Source organism: Harpia harpyja, chromosome 11, assembly GCF_026419915.1.
Source record: "Harpia harpyja isolate bHarHar1 chromosome 11, bHarHar1 primary haplotype, whole genome shotgun sequence".
Taxonomy (NCBI): domain Eukaryota; kingdom Metazoa; phylum Chordata; class Aves; order Accipitriformes; family Accipitridae; genus Harpia; species Harpia harpyja.
The window spans coordinates 26913414-26941392 of record NC_068950.1 but is presented as its reverse complement, the minus strand read 5'-3'; the positions used below and the strand labels follow the sequence as shown (position 1 = coordinate 26941392).

Below are 27979 nucleotides of genomic sequence, written 5' to 3'. Positions count from 1 at the left end.
CTCAGATAAATTCAAACCAGTCAAACCTCAATCCCTCCACTTTTCTATCCCCAAAACTTGATTTATAGGCAGAAACACAGGATAGACCCTGACATAGCTCTAATTAGTACAGCAGACAGGTCACGCAGCTTCAACACTCAAGAGAAGAGCATTATTGCCATGATAATGAACTAACTTTATCTATAATCAGTTTACTTGCTTTGGCAATCCAGACAAACTCTAAACAGAGACTTAGTATAGTTAAGTATAGCTAACTTTATTCATCTCTAATGCTGCAATCAAGAACTAGTATATTGCTCAGCAAGACAGATCTGGAGCTTTGACACAGTAGGATAGTCAGGAAAAAAAAGCGGGGGGGGAATGCTTGTAAAGAGAACAATCACCAATCTTCATTTATTTTATCACTGAATCTGTCGGTAGTGGCAGTGAAACAGTTAAGATTCATACCTAAAACTGACTGAAGTGAATGAAGTCATACCTATTCCATTTGAGGACAGACTACATCACTGTCCTGATTACACTGTTCACATTTAGAGGTTTCTTTCACTCATGAGATATGGAAGATATTTTGTTGATGGTGGTGTTACTGGGGGGAAGGGAGAGGAATCAACTTTACCTGATGCAAAGATGAAGATGAGTTTGTGGCAAGAGATTTGTGGAGTAGAATACCATTATTATGGAATCAATCCTACCTTTTTGGGCAAGTGTAACATGTTTGTGTTAATTACACTATGAACACCCATTCAAAATTAATTGAACAACTGATGTTCATAAAATATACAGGGATTCCATTGTGCAATAATGCTTCTGCCTGTTGATTGCTTAGTTAAGCCAGACAGTTTCTAAAGCTGGTTGTTTTATTAAGGGCAGGGTAACTAAGTTGAAGACAGTTATTGGAGAATTAAGACTCCTAATCTGTTCAGTCTCACACTTCTGTAACAATCTTGGTATTACCAAGCCAGTGTAACATCTTTGACTCTCAAGGACAAGCTAAATGAAAGGAATAAAGCAATTCACTTTTCTAAAGCATACAGTATATATTTAACTATCCTGTGTAGACAAAGCTGCTACATTAGATTGGGTGTTTGCAAACCACATGACTTCACAAACGCTATCTTATCACATCACAGGTTCCTCAGACTGACCACAACCACTTAAATCAGACTCTGCCAGCACAGAGGCTCTGTAACTTTGACACATACTAGTAAAGCAATTACATTTTTAGCTGTCCAGCAGCCTTGCAAGAACTTTACTTGTGGGGAGGGAAAAATCTGATGGTCTCTTGTCCAACTGTGCTTGCAAGATACGGTAAAAGAAAAGCACACGATTTATTGTGCTATAAACTTCCACCACAAGTTGAAACGCTTACTTTGTAAATCTGAGAGCTAGCATATTTCCTTTCAGGGACAACATTTCTTATCAAGTAAGAAAACATTTATAGAGTGCCACATACTTTGAAAGCATTTGTCTAGTAAAACAAACTATTAGAAGGTGTTAATGTGATTCTAGTCAGGATTGAGAAACAGGTGCTTTGCAACAGTTAATACAGTACTTTTAACAAATATTACAGTTTTAGTGAGAACTATGAAGTGAAAACAATGTAAAAATTGACTGCAATAAATCCCACAAAGATCAGCTGGTTTTATGAAAGTAAAATGACAATTGCCAAGAGATAAGTATACATCTGCCTGTACTACATGGAAAGCAAGTAGTATACTCCTTCCAGATGAAAGAGAGGAAAAATAAGTTGGCAAGAGACTGAGTGGAAGAGCATTATATCTAATTTTAAATTTTATAGGAAGAGTACTAGACCTTTTTGGATTTGCTGTTCTCTCCTTAGTTCTGATGAAAGAAATGTTACCTATTTCTGTTTCCGAGATAGCCAAATGCTGATAAATCTGGTCTTCTCTCATTCTCATTTGCCCATTGATCTGATCCACTGCTAGCCATCACCCTATAAATGTCTTCAGAGGAGAACTTTAAAAAAAGTTCTAGTAGGTTGAACTTTAACTAGAATTCACTTTCCATAGTTAATCCTATCTCCATCATGCAAAGATATGTACAACTTATTCATAGCTTTAAAAGTTAAAGATGTGCCCATGCTGCAGTCATGACTGCAACATAGCATAGTCACATCCAAACCAAGCAGCTGGACACCAGCAGTCTGAGTAAGCAGGATGATGCTCAGAGTTATCTACCCTGCTTCTGAATGTAGTCTAGGGGTGCTTCAGATAAGAGAACATTTGATTTGGTAAGCATTGAATTTGACTCAAAGGAAGCCTAGTAACGAAATTAACAGAGGAAAGGAATAATGCTTCCTGCTGGTATTCCATGATCAAGCCCAGATGCTATTATTGTGAGAGAAACAGGAGCTAGGAATGCTGCTAGAAGTGGTCAACCCATCTTTTGCTACTCCGGTGTGCCACCAGCAGCATCCTAATTTTGTGCTTATCTATGGCTGATGCAGGAGTCATCATTTAGCTGCTTGTAAAGATATTCCCTCATCTTCTCAGGGCACAACCTGGACTAAACTGTGCTGCAGACCATAACTGCTCACTGTACTGATTTAAGATTATTAACTAATAATAAAAAAAACAAGGAAGAAATAATTTGGCAGCTTTAAAACACAGCTTACCTACCATAAAAGTTTTTGGTATTTAAGACTAAAGGAACTTTAATGTGGTTTAAACTTTTCTCCAGTGTACTAGAGTGCACTGAATTTTATTCAGGTCTTGTATTATGTGGCCTATATAGGTGGGGTTTCTTAATTCTTCACACTGATGGCTACAGTTTACTTTCCCTTCTCCATTTTAGTTTCAGCAGTGAAAGCATAGAAAGCTAACCCAAGTTGCAAAATGTATCCTTAATTCAGCCATATTACCAATTACTCCTTTGGTCATAACTTATGCATTATTTATCCTCAAAGTAATTACTTAAAGTGTCTTGAATTTTATTTACACAAGCAAAATCTTTTAAAAGCATAGTATTTAATCTCCAACTTTTATATCTCTTTTCATTAAGCCAATCTTAAAATGTTAGCTCACCAGGAGCAAGATCAGACCATGAGATAACACCTATATCAGAATCTTACTGACTGCATTAGGTTCTTAAAACATAATATCAGATCCATTCCTAGATAAACTATATGTATGTGGGAATGGAAGAGTAGTAAACTAGTGGTCACTACTTCTTTGAATAGCCATCAAGTTTTCAGATACTGAAAATGTGAAATACTTCAGAAAAATCCCCCCTTTTCTGCATTGTCAATATGCAAGAATTTAATCACCAGAATTTCACTTAAAGTTACTATTATAAAGCCTTTTAAAAGCCTCAAAAAATTATTTTGGTGAAATAATAATGCTCCAGTCATCTGTCATCTTGTTCTTTTCCATCAGCCATCCTTAAATATTGTTAACATGGGCATTTTGCAGAGGGTTTTCTAACTGTTGGAACAGTGTGCCACACTAACATCAGGATTTTGTTTTTCATTCAAATACCAAAACCACATGCATAAGATTTGCACAGTAGAAAACAATCTCATCCTTGCCTCCTCTCAAAATATTTCAAGTAACTATTTGTTAAGAGGAACAGGTAGGAGAAAACTAGCTCCATATTCTGTCTCTGACATTGGTCAATTGCAGATGCCTGGGAAAGAATGTAACAATAGGCAAGTATACTTTTCCAGAATGTTCTTCCCAAACTGGGGCAAGGAGCCCATTTTTCAAATATACATCTGACATCTGTGCATCTCTGGGGATTATTTTTTTTCCCCCATGAACTTAGGCCGTTATTTTTTCCAATCTGTATTAACATGGATTTTAGTATGTGGAATGATTTTGGATCTAAAAGAATTTAATCTTTTAAATTTGCAAAAATCATATGCTCTAGTGTTTTTTCAACACACCTCCAGTTTCATTTGAAGATCCTAATCCTTGCACTGGAAGAGAAGTGAACAAATGCTCCCTACCCATCTTCTTCACGCCACTTACAGTTTGAATATTTTATACCCCCCCCATTCAAATTCCTTGGATGAAAAAATCCCCAGCCATCTCAATTTACTAATGTTGTCTAGACACCAGAAGTAGGTGAGTAGGAATTAGCTGATCCTCCTCCTTAGGGTCACAAGTTGCACTGGCTGCTGAAGGTGACTAAACAGCTAGAACATTATGAGAAGCAAAAGAAATGGCACAACGAAACAAGTCAGTTAATTTCAAAACTTTCTATTTTGCTTCAGTTATCTTCCCGGGTAACTTTGTGTTTATTATGCTTTTAGCATTAGTTCAGTCAAGTCCTAATTCAGTCAGTTTTTTATCCCCTGGGAATGGCAAGAGATAAAGGAAAGAAACATCCCAATATCTTTTGAAAGCTCTACTGAAATTGAAGACAAAAATTGCAGATAAATTCCCAGAAACCTCCTTCTCTCCTCCGCCAGTCTCCTTGACTCTATTGAGGTCTGAAACCTTTTATCTGGAAATCTTTTTTTTTTAACCTAAGAATATAGATCAAGAGCAAAAGGTACCAGGATTATTAAGAATATTTTGTATGAAAAAAATGCCAAATAATTTGTCAAAAAAACCCCAAAACAAAAACACATCATTAAGCTCTGAGTATTCTTCAACTGCTTCCAAGCTAAAAAAAAACCCCCAACACTGGATCCCTCAAGTATAGGAAAATGTTATTAAGAATTGATTTTAAAGAGCTATCTTCAGCATCCATATTCCTGCTTTCTAAGGAAAAAAATACATGCTAAGCGAAGGAAGCACTAAGTTTCTGTATGTTGCTGCTCCCCTTCATAAAGCTGTCCCTTAATGCACATAGTAGAATCACAGCCTCATGGAATAATGCTCCGCAATCCCAAATTGTAGAGGCTACCTGCTTTTGTGGACTTGAATACATTTTAATATGAAAACTGTCACAAGATTAAAACAAACCTACATTTGAAATACTGTAGTAATATAAATAAGACTGAAATTTTTCAGCAAAACAAACTCATTAATGCATTCCAAGAGACACAAAAATCAGCTAGCAGTATGGCAAACACAAACTTTACAAAGTTTCACTTGAAATACAATTTAAACTTAAGCAATTCAGTCCTAAATCACAATGTATGTAAGACTGGAAACCACTTGCTTTTGTCTCCAAAGGTGTCTTGTGGTCTGCCAGTGTAGTTTGTGGGTAAGCACGTCAATTCTAATCTTTTGTACCACTCCTGTAATCTAGGTAACACATACAAGCCTTGCAACATCCAACAGGAAGCAGACAGCTGCTGTGTAATATATATAAAGTGACTGCATGTACAGAGGCGTAGTGCATGAAATGCAGAACTTCAGCAGTTTATAAATCATTAAATTCCATTCAGTTTGAATTAAAAGTAAAAAGTGGCAAACTAGAAAGAACCTCCTCCTTTTTTCCCCAGTGGTTTACGTTGAAATGAATAACAACTAGTTCAAGATTTATCTTAGTTTTTCTTAAGCCTTCAACTTAATGGAAACTTGTAACAGTCCAAACTTTCTACATATTCTTTTCCACATACAGTAACTGCTTTACTTCAGTACTACCTACTGAAGTGGGATACTCTCTTGAATATTAAAAGTGTTTCACAAAAGCTGCTTTCACTTAAGATTTCAGTGTCTAATCAAAGGCAACTTCTGTGAAGTACTAGCACTCCTTGTGCAGCCTGAGTATGTAACCCACAGTACAGATCTTGCAGTGCCTGTATACTCATGCCATTTATGTTACATCAGTTAAAGCACATTAACTGTAAGGTCAAGTGACAGAGTATAGTGCTCAGCAGACCTTTTTTCTCTTGTGTCACAAGACAGGACAAGCAACCTTGTGTACTTACTGACAAGAGTAACAAAGTTGCTTCACAGCAGCTGCAGCCTGTTGGGTCTACACAAGGGAAAAGCCTTTTAGGTTAAAATCCTACTAAGCTAGAAGTCAACAATGCTGTAGAGATAGCTTTAAGAATGGAAGGAAAATGGAGGAAGAAAGGAAATGCTAGGTAGAAAGACTTAAATTAATGAAAAGAAAAAATGGCAAGGGGACACAAATTTCTGGAAAGGTAAGCAAAGTGTCTAAGTCTAGTGCATATTAAAAGCTCTGAAAGAAGTTTACATCATAACTTCCTGTTTGTGACAATCCTCAAAATTTCAGGTTTTCACACTAGTTTCAGCCTTCAACAACAAAGCCCTAAGGCATAAGCATCTAACAGCTTTGTGCCCAATAAAGCAACTCAGCCAGTAAGGAGGAAAGGAAGTGCAGCACATGACACTAAATGTACACAACTCTTCACAGGATTAGCTGTTGGCTAACTAGAAATACTGCAGTCTGAGTGTCCTTCCGTTATGTGCCAGCTGATCTTCGAATGTTGATAGGTTGTGTAAAAGATTAAAGCATAGCTGTCAGTAACTTTCTAGGGAATGAACATAAAAATGACTGATGTATTTACTAAAGTTAAAATTGCAAGTTAATAATTGATCTACATGTATGTGAACTCCGAGTGAAGTTACGGCTGCACTGAGGAATTTAAGTATGAATTCAGCATTTTACATATTAATATAAATTATGTTCAGTATTTTGATTCTAACCCATATTTGGTTACTCAAGTTAGTGTAAAGAGCTGCATGTGAGCAGATCTCACATGGTGTGCATAGAGTACAAGTCTACAACACAAGTCTTGTTACAATGTTCTCAAAGCTCTAGATTTTGTGTGTTTGCTCTCCTGAAGTGTTCATCAAATACAAGTTTAAGAGCTATTGTGAAGTAGTCAATATACAATTCACCTTACCATGCTACAGAAGTCCACTGATTAGTATAAAAGGAATCAGGCAGGTATCTTGTCAGACCAAACCAAAAATCCAATATAGTAATTCCATTTATAGTTAGTTATTTTACTTTATTTGAAAGGTAAGAAAAAAGGCATAATCTTTTTCTATTTAATTTACCTTGTACATTTAATAGCAGTGTGCCTCATTGGTTCAGTTTTGGATGCCATACTACCAATTTCCAGTATATGCAGTTTTACTCAGTAACAAGAACACAACTGCTTGAATTTACTACAAATAAGTCTTCTTATAATATGATCTGAAGACTGACTGTAGCATTACTATTCCTAGATGAGTAATAAAAGCAGCTGCAATTTATCCTTTAGGCAGCAAGCTGCACCATATTTAAGAGGCATGCAAAATTTTGAGCTTGGAAAAGGAAGACCAAAATTAATCAATGGATTCAGGTTACAACAAAGGGCAATTGGTTCAAAGTTTTTAAAAGTACAGACAAAACTTTTTTAAAATAAAATTAATCATCTGAAATTATATGCAGCATTCTGATATGTAGCTGATTTAGGTTACCATGCTGGAACGGGTGAGAGAAATAGCTGAAATCTGAGGGTCAAAGTTTCCTCCACTACAAAGTCAAGAGGGGTCACAGCAGCAGCCTGTTGCACCTGTGCTGTAGTAACCGCCCCCCCCCCCCCCCCTTTTAGTGGGGAGGATTCAGCTTTAGATCCTGGGCAGTAATAGTAACCCTCTCTTTGCCATTCTCCGGTGTTCCTTATTGGTGTTCCTCACTGGTATTCTAGGTTTGCCCTGTCCCTGGCTACTAGCCTGGCTTGCAAACACTGATGGAACAGTAGACCTTTCCCTGGAACTCTGCAATTAGGATGGATCATGCTGTTGACACATCTTGGTACCATCACCATCTGATGGATCATATCACAAGATAGAATTGAAGTATCTAGCTCCTCCAGGTTCCACTGATACAGGAACATATGCATTCAGATTGCTGGCCAAAGACATGAAATAGTGTTTATCAGAAGGCCAGAATATGGACTTAGTTTGCAGTTACTTATATTCAATATAGGATTTGTTCATTATTTTGTTCCATCCTTCAGATGGAGAACCTGCAAGTCTTCTGATGTAAACTTCTGTAAAAATGCAGTAATGGAGACAACAAAAAAAAAGAAGTTCAATAAGTGGAATCAACACTGCCATGCCAAGACATTTAATCTTGTTTCACACACGCCCATCCCACCCCGACCTTAAACTATAACTTTTGCATTAATTTATGTCCAGTTTATAATATATTAGATGGTAACCATGCAGTCACCAAGAACTCTGTTCCTTTACCAGTGCCTTTTACATGTTAACCAGTTGGGAGGTTGTGGTCAGCATGTCACGTACACCATCAGCCTATCTTCAGGAAGATGAATTTGCAAATTGGTAACGTTTCTTTTAGCTTTTGCAGAAGTAGAATCAAAAAGCAGCTAGCCGAAAAGCAAAGAACACGGTCATTAATGGATCGACACCTGAAGACACTTCAGTGCAGATCTAAAAAAGTTGGTTTATTTAATTGGTATTGACTAAATGATACTAATCCTAACATTTAACAATTGAGGGCAAACATTTTTGCCTCTTTCTATTGCCATTTTATTCAGATTGTGCTGTTTCAGGAAGAACTGCAAGCACAGTTCTTTACTTCGCAGCTACATTAATCCAAGACTTGATTATTATTTATTAGCAGCAACTTACCTATAAATACTACATACATTTCAGACTTAACCTTACGTTATCTCAAAATCAGTCCAGTCGGTTATGCTCAAACTAAAGGATTGTGCATGAAATATTACTTTCCCTCCAAAGTTTTTGAATAAAAACTAGACAAATAGATATGTAATAGTAAGGAAAAAAAAAAAAAAAAAAAAGAGAGTCATTAGTAAACAAGGACTTCCAGGCTTTAAGAAACTTTGTATAAGGAAGCATTCAGAAATGCTGCCTATGTAGAAAATGTCTACTACATAGAGAGTCTCCTCCTCCTGTTTCTATTTATCCTAGAATGAGATACTTTGTTCCTATAGTGTTTACCCAGTTTGGAAGTTAAAAATTAAGCCACAAGAAAGCACACAGCTGGAAGAAGACTGCTCTTCTACATGGAATTACTCAAACTCTGCTATTTTTGAAATTCATATTCTCCCTAGCTGGTATTTTCTTTCAATCAAATTAAAGTGCTAATAAAGATTTGTGTAGACTTAACTGTTTAGGAATCACTGGTACTACTCAGAATTATCACTGTTCCGTGAGCTAACAAAACTCATCTTCATTCCAACCTGTTTGCATTAACTTATAGACCTTAGACACGTACACAGTTGTATGCCTTTATGATAATTGAGTTGGCCAGCCAGGCATATGACAAATGCTTGTATAGAGAAAATTATGCAACAGTTTTCCAACAGTAATTTTACTTTTCCTCCAAAGTAGTGGTTTCTTACCTTTTAAACCTACACTGAGTGGAGGAAAAAGTCAGTACAGTGCCTTATTTATTCATCATGCAAAATATGCAAAATATCTGGCTTTCTGGGATTTCTACAAGCAACTTACTTTCTCATAAGAAACAAAGCAAGCTAGTCATAGTCCTTGACTGGAAAAAGCCAGGTTATTGATTTTTAAATTTGTTTTTAAGTAAGCTTAATGATTGGTAAAGGTGCTGGACTGATGGCCCCAGAGACTATCCTCAATCTATACCATAGACAGCATTCCAAGATCCTCCACTATGTTGTAACTCTCAAGGGATTGGTCCTAAACGGTTGAATCCAGTAAGATTGTTATGAAAACACTACCTACACTTAAAGAAAGGATGTGTGTATTTAACAAAAGCAAAAAGCCAACAAAAAAAAATTAGGTTGTATTGCTCTATGATACTACGGTTTTAAGCAACACTATCAGAGCTGTGCGTTAGAAGGCATATGGAAACAGAAGCAGACTACAATGCAAAGATGACTGGGCATTTTGCACACAGTGTAGTATTAGGTAGAGACATTTCTTCACAATGCAGGATGAACTGAAATGAGCCAGCGAGCACAGTAGTTACATAAGCCATTTTGGTTTCAGGACCTTCTGATCTTTTTAACTAACAGAAAGTTACTACAACTATTAGAGCAAGGAAGTTTGAAGACAGAAATTTCATAGGTTGAAGGTTTTGGCAGTTTAGAACTTAAAAATCTGTTAACTGATATTAAGCAAGCATCCTTTTTCTTTTTAAGCAATCTCAGTACACTATCACGTAAAATTCATCCTCACAACAGCAAGAGCCAAGAAAAATCTACACATGGACTCTTCTACTTGCACAAATGCAATTTAGTTTCTAACCAAATTAACCTTAAAAGTTGTAGCAAATAAAGACATAAAGGGGCTTATTTTCATGCACGCAGCCCCAAACGCAGCAAATGCAACAGTAAAATATGATCAACTCATGAGATGAAGGAAAAAAACAAGATGGAACATAAATGCTGATCTCATTTAATGTCAAATCACATAACTAAGCCATTTTTTGTTCTCTTACATCCCAGGATAAGGGCAAGATTCACATGTAAGAGTTAGTTTTATTACATTCATTTAAAACAACATATGTTTGCAAAATCAGGTACTGAAGCTGTAATAACTATTAGATAAGCAAAACCTGCTACAAATGAAAGACAGGACAAAAGGTGCAAGTGATCAGAGACAGTAGCATTTTATCACTTACCTCATGATGCAGCTCAGCTATCTGATCTTTCAGTTCTCTGATGTACTGGTTAGAATCAGATTTATTAAGCTGCCCTTGAATTTTTCCTTCTTCTTTCTGTTTTGGTTAAAAAAAGAGTCTTATTCAAGTTATTCACGGATATACTATATTAAAAATCTTATTTTAACTGTCTGCATATTTTTGTCACAAAGAGAAGCTATTCACAGACACCATCCAGCAATTTTCATTTGGTTGAAGTTACAGCAGGTATGTAGGGGTGTCGACAGCTCAGACCAAGTTGACCCTCTCAATACCAACCATAGTACAGGCAGGATTCTATGGCGGAGCATGAAGAATTAACAAAGCTTCACAGGCGGAATTCACATCCAATGTACATGAGGTTGCATGTGCAATTTAGTAAAGCATCCTACAGAATGTTATCAATATATGGAATGTATCTTAGTGTACGTTATTTTCACTAATGTAAAGCTTTCATTTAGTAACAAGGAATTTCCCTTTGTCTCCAAGTGGCAAGTAAACAAAACATGTTCTTTCCTTGCATTGTAGGACATGCGCTGGGAAACACTACATATGACAAGCTTTTTTTCTACCCTAAAAAAAAAAGTTGTAACATAGAAAATATGGTGGTATTTATCATACAGGAGTTCCAGAAAGTGCAGGTGAAGAAAGGTACATCCCCTAGCACCAATGCTGTGAGAGGTACAGAGAAAAATTCTCAAGTAAAAAAAGCCAGAGGAATGTGAGATTTCCCTCGTTTTGTCAACCAAATGCAGCTCCTAAGTTTCAAGATGCTCAGGAAGGTGTCATCTGCACTTGAATGCCTGCAACACTAACTTTCAGCTTGTCTCTAAAGGGAATCCTAATGTGACTGAACCAAACTTGGCAGATCCGAGATAAATAACCACCCTTGATGGAGAAGGCAGCCCATGTCTTCAGTTTGCTACTAGTAAGTCAAGAGCAGCAGGTTTTGGTTTTTTTCCTAGCTGAGTAATTTCTGAAGCAGCCACCAGCTTTAGAGAACAGAAGCACCTTGATTTTATATAAATCTTTACCTTGACTGTAAATCACATACAACCAATATATTACAGAAATATAAATATAATGGGAATATCTGTTTCTTCTACCTGTAGCTCATTTTGCTGAAGTTTTAATTATACTTTAGGAAAGCAAACAGTTAATTTCAACAACAGGCAAGGTCAAAGTCATTTGCAAACAGAATTTAAATACCTTTTAGAATGAAAGGTGTCAACTATTCCTCAAAATACAAGACAAAAAGCTTTAATGGAGAGGTTCTTTTAAAACATCCCTCTGAAATACCAATACCAGGACAGAACGAGTACCAGGATGTTAGGGGAAGGGACAATATACCACCTTCCAAATACTTTTGCTGCATGAAGAGAACAACCTTGAGCACTGACAGTGTTGGCAATCTCAAAGCAATTTCTCTAATTTGAGACTGTTTTTCTTGCAACAGGGTATGCATTACAATGTTATTCGAAAAATAACTCTGTCATATTCACTACTAATTCACAGAATCTGCAACATGGAGGCACAAGATCCTTTAATGCGTAATTCCACATTGAACCTAGCTTCCAAGGCAACCTATGGCTCAAATTCACAAAAAAAATTATTAACAACCTTACTAATTGTTCCTGTCCTAAATAGGTTAAAAAAAACCCCCAAAAACATAAACCCATCATCTCTCTTTACAAGGATGACTACTGGTATTGGAGAAACCAAAACAGAAGCAACATAACCTGCAGATTAAAAAGAATGCTGTTTACATCTGTATATAGAAAAAGCTTCATTGCTGTCAGAAACTAAGATTCCAGACAATGACAATGACCTTATCTCTCGTGGTAGCAGGAATATATGGGAGAAATGCTTGTCTAAGTCCTTTCCCTCTGTTTGAAACCCTGACTTTTCCATTTAAGCCTCTTCTTCTGTGGACTCCAAATTCATAGCATGGTTTGGGTTGGAAGGGACCTTAAAGATCATCTAGTTCCAACCCCCTGCTGTGGGCAGGGACACTTTCCACTAACCAGGTTGCTCAAAGCCCCATCCAACCTGGCCTTGAACACTTCCAAGGATGGGCATCTACCACCTCTCTGGGCAACCTGTTCCAGTGCCTCACCACCTTCACAGTGAAGAACTTCTTCCCTACATCTAATCTAAATTTACCTTCTTTCAGTTTAAAGCCATTACCCCCTCTCCTATCACTACATGCCCTTGAAAAAAGTCCCTCTCCAGCTTTCTTGCAGGCCGTACCTTTAGGTACTGGGAGGCTGCTATAAGGTCTCCCTGGAACCTTCTCTTCTCCAGGCTGAACAACCCCAACTCTCTCAGCCTGTCCTCATAGGAGAGCTGCTCCAGCCCTCTGATCATCTTTGTGGCCCTCCTCTTGACCTGCTCCAACAGGTCCATGTCCTCCTTATGCTGAGGGCCCCAGAGCTGAACGCAGTACTCCAGGTGGGGTCTTGCAAGAGCGGAGTAGAGGGGAAGAATCACCTCCCTCAACCTGCTGGTCACACTTCTTTTGATGCAGCCCAGGATACAGTTGGCTTTCTGGGCTGTGAGTGCATATTGTCAGGTCATGCTGAGCTTCTCATCAACCAACACCCCCAAGTCCTTCACCACAGGGCTGCTCTCAATCCACTCATCACCCAGCCTGTATCTGTGCTTGGGATTGCCCCAACCCATGTGCAGGACCTTGCACTTGGCCTTGTTGAACTTCATGAAGTTCACACAGGCCCACCTCTCAAGCCTGTCAAGGTCCATCTGGATGGCATCCCTTCCCTTCAGCGTATTGACCGCACCACACAGCTTGGTGTCATCGGCAGACTGGCTGAGGGTGCCCTCAATCTCACTGTCTGCGTCGCCCACAAAGAAGTTAAACAGCACCAGTCCCAATACTGACCCCTGAGGGGCGCCACTCATCACCGCTCTCCACTTGGACATGGAGCTGTTGACTGCAACCCTTTGAGTGCAACCATCCAGCCAATTCCTTATCCACCAAGTGGTCCATCCATCAGATCCATGTCTCTCCAATTAGAGACAAGGATGTAATGCAGGGCAGTGTCAAATGCTTTGGACAAGTCCAGGTAGATGATGTCAGTTGCTCATCCCTTATCCACCAACATTGTAACCCCATCGCAGAAGGCCACCAAATTTGTCAGGCATGATTTGCCCTTAGTGAAGCCATGTTGGCTGTCACCAATCACCTCCTTATTTTCCATGTGCCTTAGCATAGTTTCCAGGAGGATCTGTTCCATGATCTTGCTGGGCACAGAGGTGAGACTGACTGGCCTGCAGTTCTGCAGGTCTTCCTTTTTTCCCCTTTTTAAAAATGGGGGTTATGTTTCCCCTTTTCCAGTCAGTGGGAAATTCCCCAGACTGACATGACTTCTCAAATATGATGGCTAGTGGCTTAGCCACTTCATCTGCCAGTTCCCTCAGGACTTGTGGATGCATCTCATCAGGTCCCATGGACTTGTGCAGCTTTGGGTTCCTTAGACAGTTACTATGTAACCATACAGTATAGTATAAAAAAGCAAGATTAAAGCAAGGTTTATCATAAATAGGAGATAGGTGCCATAGCTCTTTTAAAATGAAAGTGTAATAAATAGCTGAGCTTACATTCAAACTGGGTGCACAAGAGGACATGAAACAGGCATTCCCAAGTTAAGTCAGTATAAACTAACAGCAGAAGCAATAACATTTACTAGCTAAAGTTTGGTGCTGCACAAATAGCTGAAAGCTGTTAGTGTATACTATATAGAGTATACCATATTGGGAGTTACACACTTTCATTATATTTAAGTGGTTTTATTGTTACTTTTTATTCTATAAATAACACCGTAAAGTTAATGCAGATATCACAGAATATTTGACATGTATATTTGCTCATGGAAGAACGGACTCTAGCTCCAATCAGTTAGAGCTGAATGTCAGGCTTAAGCGTGGCTTGCAAGATCCTCATTATTAGTGAAGGGCAAGTAAGTTTCAGTTTTCCTTTCAGAACTACAGATTTTGTAGAGCTGACAATTCACAAAAATGTATTTAGCACAAAAAAGGAACCCTGCAATGTCACTTTCTACAAACATACTTTTCAAAGAAAAGTCATGCTGTAACTTCCTCTTCCGACGTTCAAAACACTGTAAGTCAGAAACTGATCCTTTTAACTGGCTGCAACAGAAATCAGATATTTCTAGCTAACTAAATAAGCCTATGTTCTTTAAGCTACAAAGTCTCTCTGCAGTGGGTAAATTGGAAGGACAACATAGGAGAAATTTTAGGACAAGGCATCAGAGTCTTCTTCACAGCTGCTGTTCATCTCTCTGAACAACAGCAAAGATGTAGTCTACTTTTTTTTTTTAAAATAAGCTAAGTGGATCATGCCATTAATTTAGTTATTTAAAAGACACTCATGCAGGTGCAGTAACAAACCACTGGAAAACATGCAGGGGTCAGACACTATAACATTAAAATATTTTTTAATTCTTACCAAAATAATCTAATTTAGAGAATAAAGAATGAGGAGACAGCTGAAAGTTTACATGTTTCAAATGAACCAAAACATTTATTTTATAAAAAGTAGTTTTATATGTCAGATTCTGATCTTTAAGTTACCCAACATTCTTTAAAACTGTGAGAAGAGATTGGTGTCTCTCATCACTACATAGATTTATTTTCATACAAGTACAAAATATTACTATAATCTGCAAAATTGTTTCACTTTCCAGTCACATTTCATATTTGCATTACTTTGAGATTACTTGCCATTTCCAGCTTCTGAAGTGCATTTGTTAATCAAAGGCAAATTTTAATGTGAGCAACTTAAATTTTGTAGTAATATTCTTTAACACTAGTTTTTCATTAGGGCAGCTTGACAAAGTCAAGGAAAAATTGTTGGTGGGAAAAATGTCAACTGCCAGTTCCTTTTAACATGACAGAAAGCAGTATTAAGAGCTTTCCCTACTATCTGTTGGTATCTGTGACAAAGACAGAATACTTTCTCCCAAAAATTGTGTAGTTCTAGATTTGCTTCTCAACCTACCCTAGATTATATGACACGTTATCTATTACTTCCTGATTATCTTAAAAACCTATTTCTTACTGTTTTTAATCAAGTGATCTTAATATCATCCTAGAGTCTCTTTTAAGGAGTATTGTCAGGGTACATCCAACCTGAGATAGTGAAAACCTCCACCACTGCAAAATAAACCCTATATGCTTCCCCCATGCAGGTTAGATTCCCACTTGTACATCATAATTCCAGATGACACTAGATCAGTGCCAAAGCACAGCTATATGCCACTGTGATTGGTGAAAGCCTGAAACAGCAAGCACACTCAGGCTCCAAACATTTATGAATACACATGGAAACTGCACAAAGGATTTTATGTTCATATTTCATTTAATATCTTAATTAAGAAAGCTTGAGCAGCTTCAGCTTGGATTTTTCTGTTTCAAATATAATAACTATATTATATAGATATAATTTCTAACTCTTGAGACGGATCTCTAGTCATGAGGCAACTGAGATTAATATCAGAGTTACTATTTGGTCTTAGTTCAGAATCTGAATTAAACTTGGCCGAGAAATAGAGGGACAGGGAATTAGCTAGGTTGCAAGTGACATGAAAGTGAGACAAAAACAGAGAAGTAAAGATACAACAAGTACTGAATGGAGCTGAAACAAAGGTAAGAACCTTAGACAATAACACTGATGGATTCTTGCAGATTTCATCTTCAGCCCACTATCTGCAGGATATGGCTGTTGTGTTTATTTAGTTAGTTGATATACTGCAGGGCAACTGAAGATAATAACCTTCCAGGAAAAACTCCTAGCCCTCTATCATTCATTTGCTTCTCTGGACATGCATGTTTTCCATTCTTCCTGTTCTATTGATGCCATCCTTCATTTTGCTTCCAGGTATCATAACCCTCTAAAGAACAGATTAATTCATTTCTCCTCCTAAGGGTCCAATAGTATATGTTGAAAAGGTTTCTAGGCTCAGGCAGGAAGAAATTAGTCTTGTATGGATTAAGTCTTGTCTGGCCTCAGCCACCTAAGCCTAAGAACCAGCTATGGCAGATGGAAGCTCAACTACTGAGATCAAAGGGTAACTTGAGCTGGCAAACAGAGGGCTACTTGCCCAAAGGACAGAAGCCTGAACTCTCCATGGTCCAACCCCAGCAGCCAGGGAGGCTGGAGCCCACATTCAGGACATTCTTGATACCTTCCTTTCTTGTCAATCCTAATATTATTGTTATTGCCAGCTTCTTGCTTCAAATGTTGAGCCATGCAGATGTGCTGGAAAACACACACTGTTAGGATGGATTGATTTGGCCAGTCTTTCACAGCTAAACCAAATTCATCTCAACTCTCTTAAATGGTAAGGGTGCTCAAGGGCAAAGGACATAAAAACTATCTTCTGTAAAACCACCAAGGAAAAAAGGGAGCTGACTGCCCTGCTCAAGGCCCTTTTATATTCTGAATCTGGCTTTTACTTTCAGTTTTTTAAAATACCTAAAATCTAAGGGTTTCTGTTTCCATTAAATCACATTTTCATATGCTCTGGCTGTAAACTTGTCCAGCTTGCTCATAATAGAATAGACTATTTCAGTTGGAAGGGATCTACAGCGATCATCTAGGCCAACAGCCTGACCAATTCACGGCTGACCAAGTTAAAGCATGTTATTAAGGGAATTGTCCAAATGACTCTTAAGCACTGACAGGCTTGGGTCATCAACCATCTCTCTAGGAAGCCTATTCCAGTGTTTGACCACCCTCTTGGTAAGGAAATGCTTCCTAATGTCCAGACTAAACCTCCCCTGGCACAGCTTTAAACCATTCCCACACGTCCTATCGCTGGGTGCCAGGGTACCCTCTCCACTTCTCTCTCCTCAGAGAGCAATGAGGTCACCCCTCAGCCTCCTTTTCTCCAAACTAGACAAGCCCAAAGTCCTTCGGTCCTCCTCATAGGACTTTCCTTCCAGCCCTTTCACCAGCTTTGTTGCCCTCAAGGACCTTAACATTCTTAAATCATGGGGCCCAGAACTGCACAGTATTCAAGGTGAGAGCACACCATAAGTTACTAAACAGCCCCACTGACATAAGAAAAATTAAATTGCTTTCATGTAGCTTGAGTTAATTTAATTGAATGCTTCCTATTGTAGCATTTACTTCAGTAGGAACCAGGCATTTCACTCAGCATTGGTTTTAAACTGTGCTTGAACAGTTTTGTCCTACTGTGCTTGAGCAGTTTTGTACTTCTGAAGAAAACACTCAGATCAACTATACTGGTTCAAAAGTGAATATTAAGACTCCACTTACAATTTAAAAGTCTTTAAGGTATGAACATCGCACCTTTTAGAAGGAAATAGCATAAGCAATTAGTAATCTCTCTCTTCATGTTTTTTTTTTTTAAATCTAAGATTATACACATAGGATGTGGGGTTTTGGGTTTTGTTTGTTTTTTTTTTTTTGAGGGGGAGCACTATTACAGAAAATCTGTGGTATTAGGGGAGGTCACGACACAAAGAAGAATAGCTGGTCTCTAGGCAAATAATAGCCATTTTAAGTTTAAAATTAACATACAGTGAAAAAGCTGGATAACATATCAATAAGCAAAGTGTGAGTATTATCAGAATAGCAAAATAATGAAAGCTAGCCAATTCTGGAATTTAGGAATTTTGTTTAAAAGCACCCTGCGGTCATATGTGAGTGATCTCTACATCCATTTCCCTGGGGTACTGCTTCTGCATATTGGCACCACTGCAGTGCCTACCTCCTTTTCCCAAAAGTGTTTTTAGAAAAGTAATGCCAGTTGGTGTTACATTGTAATTAGAGATCCATGATTTCGATTTCACTGCTTTTGAAGATTAGTAACTCCCCCCAGTCTTATCTCTTCCAACAGACCAGCTCCACCAGCACTAGCAGGGTTAGAAAACCCTCTATCAGGGAAGCAAACACCCTAGTAGCCAGGTATCACCTCTGCTCAAGGAAAAGGTTCTTGTAACAGTGTAAGCAGCCAATACACAACCAACCCAACCTCCTGCCTCAGAGGTTATGTATAGAAAGGGAGTAGCATGGGCAGTGAAGCAGGAAATGAGACCTACAGATCAAAAAAATCAGCTGCTAAAACAGAACTCACTTAGGCCCCTTCAGTTTTGGAACCTCTCACCTCTCTCAGCCTGCTCTGAAGTACTAGAGTGACTGTACTTGCATGCATATCAAGAGTTACACTGAGAGCTCCTGAGAAGAAAAATCTGTTCCCCAAAAATTTGCTGCTTAGAATGAGGAAAAATTCTGCCCACCAAAAATTATCAGTTGAGATTCATGGTTGTAGTATCATACTTAAATCCTCCTTTGTCTGACCTTCTAAGAGAAAAACAACTTTTCTGTACCTTAAAAAGCAGCAGCAGCAGCTAGTCTCAAGAAACACACCCGATGGCTACTGAGAACTACTGAGCATGTGGAGACCTTCCAAACTCAATCAGCATAGGACCAGGATGCACAGCTGGCAACACAAGAGTGCAGGGACAGGCTGCTTCAAAGCATGCTGATCTTAAATACCTGAAACCATTACTGCATAGTACCCCCCCAAAATCAAATATAGTAGTCATGATAAAACAAAGTTTAAAAACAAATAAATCAATCAATCACTGGAAACCACCTGGAAGACACTGGAAGCCTTAAGCCTGCTTTTGCTGCTCAGCCAAGGTCTAAGTATAAGATACAGAAGATCAATGTAATCAAATTTCAGTTGCAGGTGTTTCATCCCAAGAGCAGCACAAGCACAAAGTTTTCTAAAACACTCTTAATGAACACATCAGAGCAGGGAAAGAAATACACATCAACAAGAAAATAAGCCATTTTAAATAATAAGAAAGCATCTAAGGTTGTTTTCACTTTAATAACTACAAACTTAAAAACAGAGAAAAACAAAAACAATGGTTTTATAGGCAGTCAAAATCCAGGCACACCAGTTGCTGTTCCTCAGAAAACAGTGTACCATCTTTACTAAAAACGTCTAGAGGGTAGGACATTTCCCTACCACCCTTAGTTTGATCTTTTCTGACTTAGAAATATTTACTTGGTAACAATCTGCCTCAGCCTCTTTTCAGGGGAGGCTTTAAAATTCTTACTCTGTGTTAAAAGACACTGCATTAAAAATGTAAATGAAGTTTATTCAGAAGGGTAAATGTGGTAACTAGTGTCCTTTCAGTGACTTTACAGTGACTCATTCTAGACTTTCAAAAAACACATCACTAACATCACACACCACTATTGATAAGAGTGAAAAAAAAAAGTTTCCTGTAATTTGAAAAGATGGAAACAATTTCTTTACTCAACAGTCAGTACTTGGAAAAGTTATTAAACAGAGGTCATAGAAAGGCTTAATTCTAACGAAATAGTGCTGAAACTTTAAATTGTGGGGGAGAGAACTAGCACAATCATGGATTTCCTTTACAGTTTTTCTCAAAGTAGCTTTGACACGGTTACAGATAGGGTAAATGTGACAAAATTCTCTGAATCTACCTGGAAACACATCAGGAGGAAGTGATGTTACCCCCTGTCCAGATCAACCTAACAAAGAGAAGAATGAATTCTTATAGATAGTTTTTGCTTTAAGATTACTCAGACCTAAAAACAGTTTTCTGTACTACCAGTGAGCTCTGTAACTCTGCAACCGAAGCCAGCCATGGATAATTTTAAGAGGATGCTACAAGTCACCAGCCTGAATAGAAATGGAGGGAGAGGGATTAAGCTGCAGAGCAGAGACTGCAGCTGCCCCAGCTCTGGTTCCCCAGTCCGCCTACACTTTCACCGGCCTAGTGCTCCTTACCCTAGCCAGCTGATTGACTCTAGCTTGTAACTGACTTGACCTCGCCTGAATTTCTCTGTAGCCTCTTCTCTCATTTAGTCTGTCCTTCCTTCAACTAGTGCAGGGAAAAAACAAAAACACCACCAAGGGACTAACAGGACTGCCCATATGCAATCAGAAGGACACTTACTATTAGGCCAGAAGTATAGCGAAGCTTGGTAGACTTTTCTTGGCAGCTTTAGGAAACCACACACAAGCTAAAAGCAACAGGGTTTTAAAGGCTGATATCAAGAAGTTAAAAGCATTTGCTTGTTGCAGTTTGAAGCTATCAGACCAGTTCAGCTGAAAACAAGAAAGATTCATTCCCTGAGGAAACAAACCTGAGGTTTTGCTGATTGACTATAGATATAGAGGGAGACAATATCCATTCCTTAGCCCTGCCTCTCTACATCTTACAAAAGGATGGGACAAAAGGGATCAGAGAGTGCATGTAGCTTGGCCAAAACAAGTCATTTAGTTATAGGATGTGAACTTCTAACCTTTGTGAGAAAGCAGAACATATCATATTAAAGAGAACAGCTTCTCCCCAGTGTGGAGGTACAAAAAATAGCAGCCCAGCCATCCAAAAATCCATCCGTCATTTGTTAATAATTTGCTCAGATGTCCTGCTCAAAGCCCAGAAGCCTGCTAAATACTTCCAAGTCATGTTTGCTTCCCAAGGGTTTTATAAGCTGAACTGGCAAGTGAGAGAAAAATAAGGAGAGGATAGAGGAGAAAAAGGCTGACAAAGTAAGCCTTTATTTATATATAACTTCAGGGTTTTTCTTTGTCACTTTTGGGGCTTAGGTATATGCAACATAAACTTCAGTTACACTTCAATTTTGTGTTACTTTTGCTATGGAATGACTCACACATTTCTTTTGTTTTTAGAATATCCATCATGTATTGGACTATTCCTTACACTTCAATATGCTTACAGAAAAGTTTAAAAGCTTAGCATCAAGAACTGAACGCTTGACCAAGATAAGATGATATTCAGAACATGTAAAAAATAACTGCCTAACATCATAATAAACTGACATCTTGCTGCAGAATTACATCTACCATTAAATGATAGAGTTCTATCTCTTTCTCCCTCTCTGTCATTATTACTAACCAAAACTAAGAGCGACCCAGAAACTGTGATTTAAATCTAGCATTTTTATGTGTAACGTCAGATCAGTTCTTCTGTGGGAGTAGTGATACTCTGCGTTACAAATTTAACACCAGTGTCTTGCACCTACACCTACATGAACATTTAAAAGAAAACTGCACAATTTAGTTTAAGCATTGCTATGGACCATGTGGACCTGGCACTGAATCCCTACAGCTTCTTAGAAAAGCACCATCCCCCTCAAAAAAAAGAAGGTTATGTGGTAAATTAACTTCCTCCCTTCATCTTTATCAGCTTTGAAACAATATGACAAGCAGACCTATTTGTGATGCTCCGTGTTAAAAGCACAATTAACTTTGAGATGGACACCTACGCTCCAAGACTGGCTAATTGTATTTATGGTATTAAATATTTCATTGCCAGTCATTAGGCAAGTCCAGATTAAAAGGCCCTCTGCTCCCCACATCAGTTCACAGCAATTCCAGTGACAAGCTGAATGGAAGAGAACGGGAGGCAGCTCTTTCTCCAATGAGGAAGAAGTTATCTAGATTTTCAATTTCCTTAAAAAGCAGCTTTTCTTTAAGCTCTATTATCAGTTGCATGTTTTATAGTTTAAAAGCTATGGGAGTTAAGGCTTTCCAACTCCATTATTACTTTTTTTTGGTGCAGGTGTTTCAAAGGCCTTTGAGCATGAGTACCCAAAAAGGAAGTTTTGATCGTAAGTTTCGTATTTGCTGGCAAAACACACTGGTCAAAAATACCTATTTGCTTACAGAATCTTACAAAAAAAAAAAATCTGTCACAGCCCAAAAAAAGCATTTCAAATCACATCTAGAGTGTCAAAAATAAGTAAACTGACATTAGAGGAACTTATTTCTACTAAATCACTTTTATTTTAAATGTCTTTATACAGTTAACACTCAAAACCTGTATTTCACAACTGAAGAAGTTGTATTTCAAGCTAGTGTAAGTTTGAGATCAATAGTTCGCCAAAAGCCTAACAGGGCAAACTCGTTAAATTAGAAACATGAACAACAGCCACAGAATGACTTCATACTCCAGACTGTATACAAAGCAAGCACAGCCATTCTTATTTGCTCAGAAAATGAAGAATCTTATTAAGAGACTACAGACCAAGAAATCATTAACAGGTGATCATCTAAGAACCAAAAAGACTGGAACTTGAAATGCACTTTAGTAGGAAACAAAAAAACAAGGCTACATAGAATATGAGAAAAACGGAAAAACATAACTAAAGATTGCATCATGCAAAGTAGTAATAGTGAAAAGGAAGGAGAGATGATGTGGATAAACAACCGAACATGAGACAGTGCAATATCATGAAAAAACAGGGACAGTGTAATCTTTGGATGTATTAGCCAGAGTCATGAAATAGATTACGTTCCTGCACTTAACTTTACCTGTCTCATGACAAGACATTATAAAAATTTGCATGCAATTCTGGTACTCATAGCTTAAGCAGATATATGGAAAGGGAATAGGAGAGAGCTATGAAGTGATTGAGCACTGATGATTTGATCAAACAACAGAAAACCAAGTCAGATATATTTATGTTAAAAAATGAACATAATACTAATTGGGTGAAAGCTATCAGAAAAAACAACTGATCATTATGGGATTCACCATTTCTTCATTTCATAAAATCAAGACTAGAGTATTTTTTAGGAGATCCATATCAGTCAAACAATGGAAGCAGGATGGCATTTAAAGGCTATGTTAAAGTAAAAATAATGCAAAAGGAGTACTGGCTCCTCACCTACAAAATCACATTGTTTGAAGTAACCTTTAAAGTTTTTTCTTTTTTTTTTTTTTTTAGTAGAACGCTAACACATGAGTAGAAGATTGACCTAAACTCAGCTACTCTCTTGTTATCTTACTAGATGATAAATGATCGGTATGCAATGCTTACTGTACTTATCTAAGTATTTCTAATGTACTGATCACAGCATTATATAAGCATTATGTGATTAAAAGAAATGATTGCTTTATCTTTTAATAAATTTAGTGCCTGCTGCACTAGAAAAATATTCAACGTGCAAATTCTTTATGCAAGTTCCATTAAATATATTTGTACATTCCACATATGAAGAGATGAAAAAGATGCAAGTAGTCAAGAAATCACAGGGAAAAGGCGGCTTTGACACAATACAGTAAAATCATCACCTTGAAGGAAAGATTTCAGAGGGAAGACAGACACTAGCAATACCAGTTTAAAAAAAAAAGTAAACTAGCGAGTAACTAGCTTGTCACTTAGGAATAATAACTAAGAAAACCTTTGCAGATAGGTGCAGCAGAATTCAGACAGGACAACAGTATACAAGTATAGAAAGGACAGACTACAGTAAGACACCATGATTTCTCAAAGCCAAGAAAATATAAAGAACAGTCATTTCTGGTTCTCTCATCAAGGGAGCCATGAGTTCATGGGACTGTGAAAGCTGCAAAAGGAACTGAAAGCATAAGGAACAACACAGAGGCCAAAGGATACATCTTCAGATCCTACAGTGACATGGTAGCAGTAAATAACTTTTCTGGTTTCAAGATTCACATAAAGGGAGAAAGAGTTTTACAACAAATCCTCCAATACTGGTCATAGCAGTAAGTACTGAAAAGAATGGTTGCTGGAATCAAAATGTGTGCATTTTTTGGACAGAGGATGTTTTCAATCTATTAATAAGTAAAAATTACCAATTACAGGACAAAAACCAAATACAGAAGTCTGAGTTTAAAAGCCTGTAGCTGGGTGCTTGTACAGAAGCAATTATTACCAGTTCACAAGTAGATAAGATAGATTTAAAGCCTTGGCTTATAAAGGAGGCACACTCAGCAATATAGCATTATACCACTTTGCAAAGCAGTGCCTTGTATTCACAGTAGGTTAATAGGGAAAAAAAGTGGAGGAAGAAAAAACCCACAAAGTACAAAAAGTAATCAGTATCAAGTTACACATTTAATGCCATCACTTGTTACCTGGATTTCTAATTCAGCAATATGCTGTTGGAGTTCAGCCACAGCTGCAATGCGGTCTGCCTCACGGAGCCGTACTGCCATCACTTCTTCTTTACTCTGAAAGTAGTAATAGATTGAAGCTAACAAATAATATCAGTTTCAGTTGATTAAAGACTGTGCACTGCCTCTACCCAAAATCATGTAAGTAAAGAAAACTTAATACACTGCTGTGTGAAATATCATACCTATTGATAAGGCATATTCTAAAGAACACAAATTTAATTTTAACCCATAGAACTGTGTAGTCATCTAATATCAATTCTAAACTATAATAATCTCAAAAAAATCAGTGTAGTTTTGAAAACATGCTGTTATCAATTTCGAAGTCCAGAAAACAGCTGTCTTGTGTTCCAGAAATGTTATATTGTAAATTAAGAAAGAGTATCAACAAAAAACCAGCTCATGCTTCAACTTTTGACTTTATCTATGAACAGCAAAGCTGCACAGAAGTTATTTCATCATTCTCTTTGTATGAAAAAAAAAAAATTAAAAAAAAACCAAACACAAACCCAGATATTCTCAACCTTATTTAAGTCCAGCTATCTTAGTCACAGTATACAATAAAGATTTGCAAGACAGTTTAGAATAAAATTCTAATGCCAGTAACCTACAGTCAGACTCCTGGTGTAAGTATAACCTGTAAATTTGCCTGTAAATGATAGGCAATTTGAGTTTGGACAAGAGAGAAGGAAATTTCCTTATTTCTGTTTGATGGGGCAAGTCCTAAAGACTTCAGCACAAAACAATTAATGTTGTATCGTCAGCAGCTTGGCACAACCACAGAGAGAAAGAAGTATAGATACTGAGTGAGCAATACTTCCAGCTGGAGTGCAAGTAATTCTGGGGAAGAGACAAACTAGGCTCAGGTACACCTACTTTTATGGCAGACTGGTATAACTGCAAACTGTAGTTACTGTAAATCAGTTCCAGTATTTCAGTTATTTTAATGTCTGCTTCAAACTGACAGTACTTAACCACTCTTCATTAGACAGTTTGGCTGAGACTGAATTGAATATGCCAAAGCTTATCTATAGTAGCTACTTGAAAACATGCTGTTTGTTTTGAAGAGGATTCCTGTAATGAAGATACATCATCTACAGGATCCAATTAACAGCATTTGTAATCAGTGGAGTCCATTTCAGAGGAATCCATCATGTGCTAGCCAAAGTTTAGCCATTATTGCTAAATTCTGCTGCTTGATTGCTTGAATGAAGCCAAACCCACAAGTCCACAGGATTGCATGCATTTAACTGAAAGCTGAAGGACAGACTGGCTTGGTTTAAGTTTGGTATCTGAGATGAGTCAGTAGTGTTGCTCGAGATGGCACTGATGCTTTATCTCTGAAACAGAGCATGTTCTCAATAATTACCACAAAACTTGATATAGTAGGAAAGACAAGACTGGGTTGGGGGCACAAATCTTACGTTGTAAATTCTTTAGCAAAACTGATTAGAAAGATCGGTGCTGTGGTTCAAGAAATAATCTGAAATTAAGTCCTTGCTGTAGAAGCAATAGTCAGATAAAAAGGGGAAAACATAACAGTACACACCAGTGACAGAAAACAGTTGCCGTATAGGTGGTATGAGATGCAACTTGCTACAAAAATTTTAATTTCTGCTTACGTATTTTAAGCTATTCTTTAAAGAAAAATACAAGCTCCAGAAACAATGTGCCAGTTTGTTCTGCATAGAAAAACAATTGGGGAGTTGAAAATCCAAATATATCTTTTTTTGATACACCTCTTCAAGTAGAAATATTGCCACATAGCCAAGATGTAGTGACAGAAATAAAACTAGACCATAATTTCAGATGACTTGAACAATAGGAAGGGAAAAAAAAAACCACCACCTTAATATTTGTCTGAATTGCTCCATGACATTACCCGAAAGATGACTGAAACTTTCTTCATCAGTTTTGAATACAAAGTTGTTATATCAGTAACATGTTAAATAGCTTTATTTCAGGAATTTACACAGCAGTACTGTCTTTTCAGTTCAACCTGCCTATCATCATCTGCATTTCAAGCCAAATCTAAGTTGGTAGCAACACTATTTGGTAAAATTACAGATACCGAACCTACTTCTGGAAGGACTATAGCTATGACAAGTCTGTTGTTACTGCTGGAGAGTAGCCCTTCACACTTGTAACATATGTCTTACATAGTAGCTATAGGACACACTGGTTTCTTGTACAGGTAGTTAGCATTAAAAAAAAGCCAGTAATGTTTCAAGGTTTTGGTTTGACAAGCATAACAATGTTTCTCGTTCAACTTCAAACCTCAGCTGTTGTTTTTTTTCTTTTAATTCACTTTAACATTAAAATCTCATTTTCCTCACACAGTGAGATAACCTTAAGCAATCCCAAGCAGGAATTTCCTTCATTTATCGCAGTACAGAGTTGGGGAGACAGGAACCTAATACAGTCTCTTCTATAACAACAAAAAGTGAAAGCATTTGGCATGAATCTTAGATTAAGCTAAAAAAAAAAATCATACTTCCAGTAGTTTGAGCGTGGAGAGCAAGGGACAGGAAACAGAATGACAATCCTTACAAATCAATTGTCAAAGGACAATGCCTTTTTATATCCTCTCATTTTTCACTTAGCTGTATATATTATAGAGTTTGAAATTGGTAAGTTTTTCTTAAGTTTGAAACAGCAATAGGAAGTTCAATACCAAGTTATGCCCCATTTAAGGAGAGGAGAACACTTAAACTTGTGCATATTGTTTAACATGGCTTAATTTTGTTGATGACACGGCATTCTTATTAAATCTGTAAAACATTGCTGAATTGTTTATATAAATTATTAAAGTCACAATGACAGTTCACAACAAATGTCAGAGGCAGAGGGAAAAGGGAATATGAGGGGAAACTACATGAAATAAAGGTAGTTTCCAACAAGTTAAATTTGAGCATCTTTCAATACAGTTAGCAAAAAAATGTTGCATATTTAAACAGTACAGAAGCCTATATGGTATTATACTAACCCTCATCCCAAGAGGTCACACTCTAGTTCACAGTTAAACAGTGGAACTCCAGGTAATGTATATGCATCAAATCGGTAATACTTTATTTTATATCATAAATGTCAACTTGGAAAACATACTACAATGTAAACTGTGATCTTTTTCCTATCAGTGACTTCAGGATCTAATGTTAGTGTATGTCAGTACTGCTACTTCACTGGCTATTGACCACTGCTACCTTCAAGGAATATCTAAAAAATATGACTGGTGCTTTGCCTATTACTATCACACTTTTCTCTAACCCATGTTAGAACGTAACTTTCCAAGCACGTTATCCCAGTGAGAATAGTCATGTATATTAACTCATTAGTCAGGTTATAGACATATTACTCTTTTTATAGTCCACAAAAACTTCAGAATATTGACTACACCCTCTTAATCTCTTAAGGATTAATGAGGAGCTTCAGTATCAAAACC

General features: G+C 37.5%; 1 protein-coding gene across 6 annotated transcripts in view; it reads right to left on the bottom strand.

Annotated features, from left to right (window-relative positions):
* Nucleotides 1-27979, bottom strand: part of EVI5 (ecotropic viral integration site 5) — an 87259-nt gene that overhangs the window by 13668 nt on the left and 45612 nt on the right. For all 6 annotated transcript variants that reach the window (XM_052802267.1, XM_052802264.1, XM_052802262.1 and 3 more), the window contains 2 exons: nt 24499-24594; nt 10522-10617 (listed from right to left, as the gene is read on the bottom strand). In XM_052802267.1, coding sequence (XP_052658227.1) covers nt 10522-10617; nt 24499-24594 — 192 coding nt within the window. The remainder of the gene's footprint in view (nt 1-10521; nt 10618-24498; nt 24595-27979) is intronic.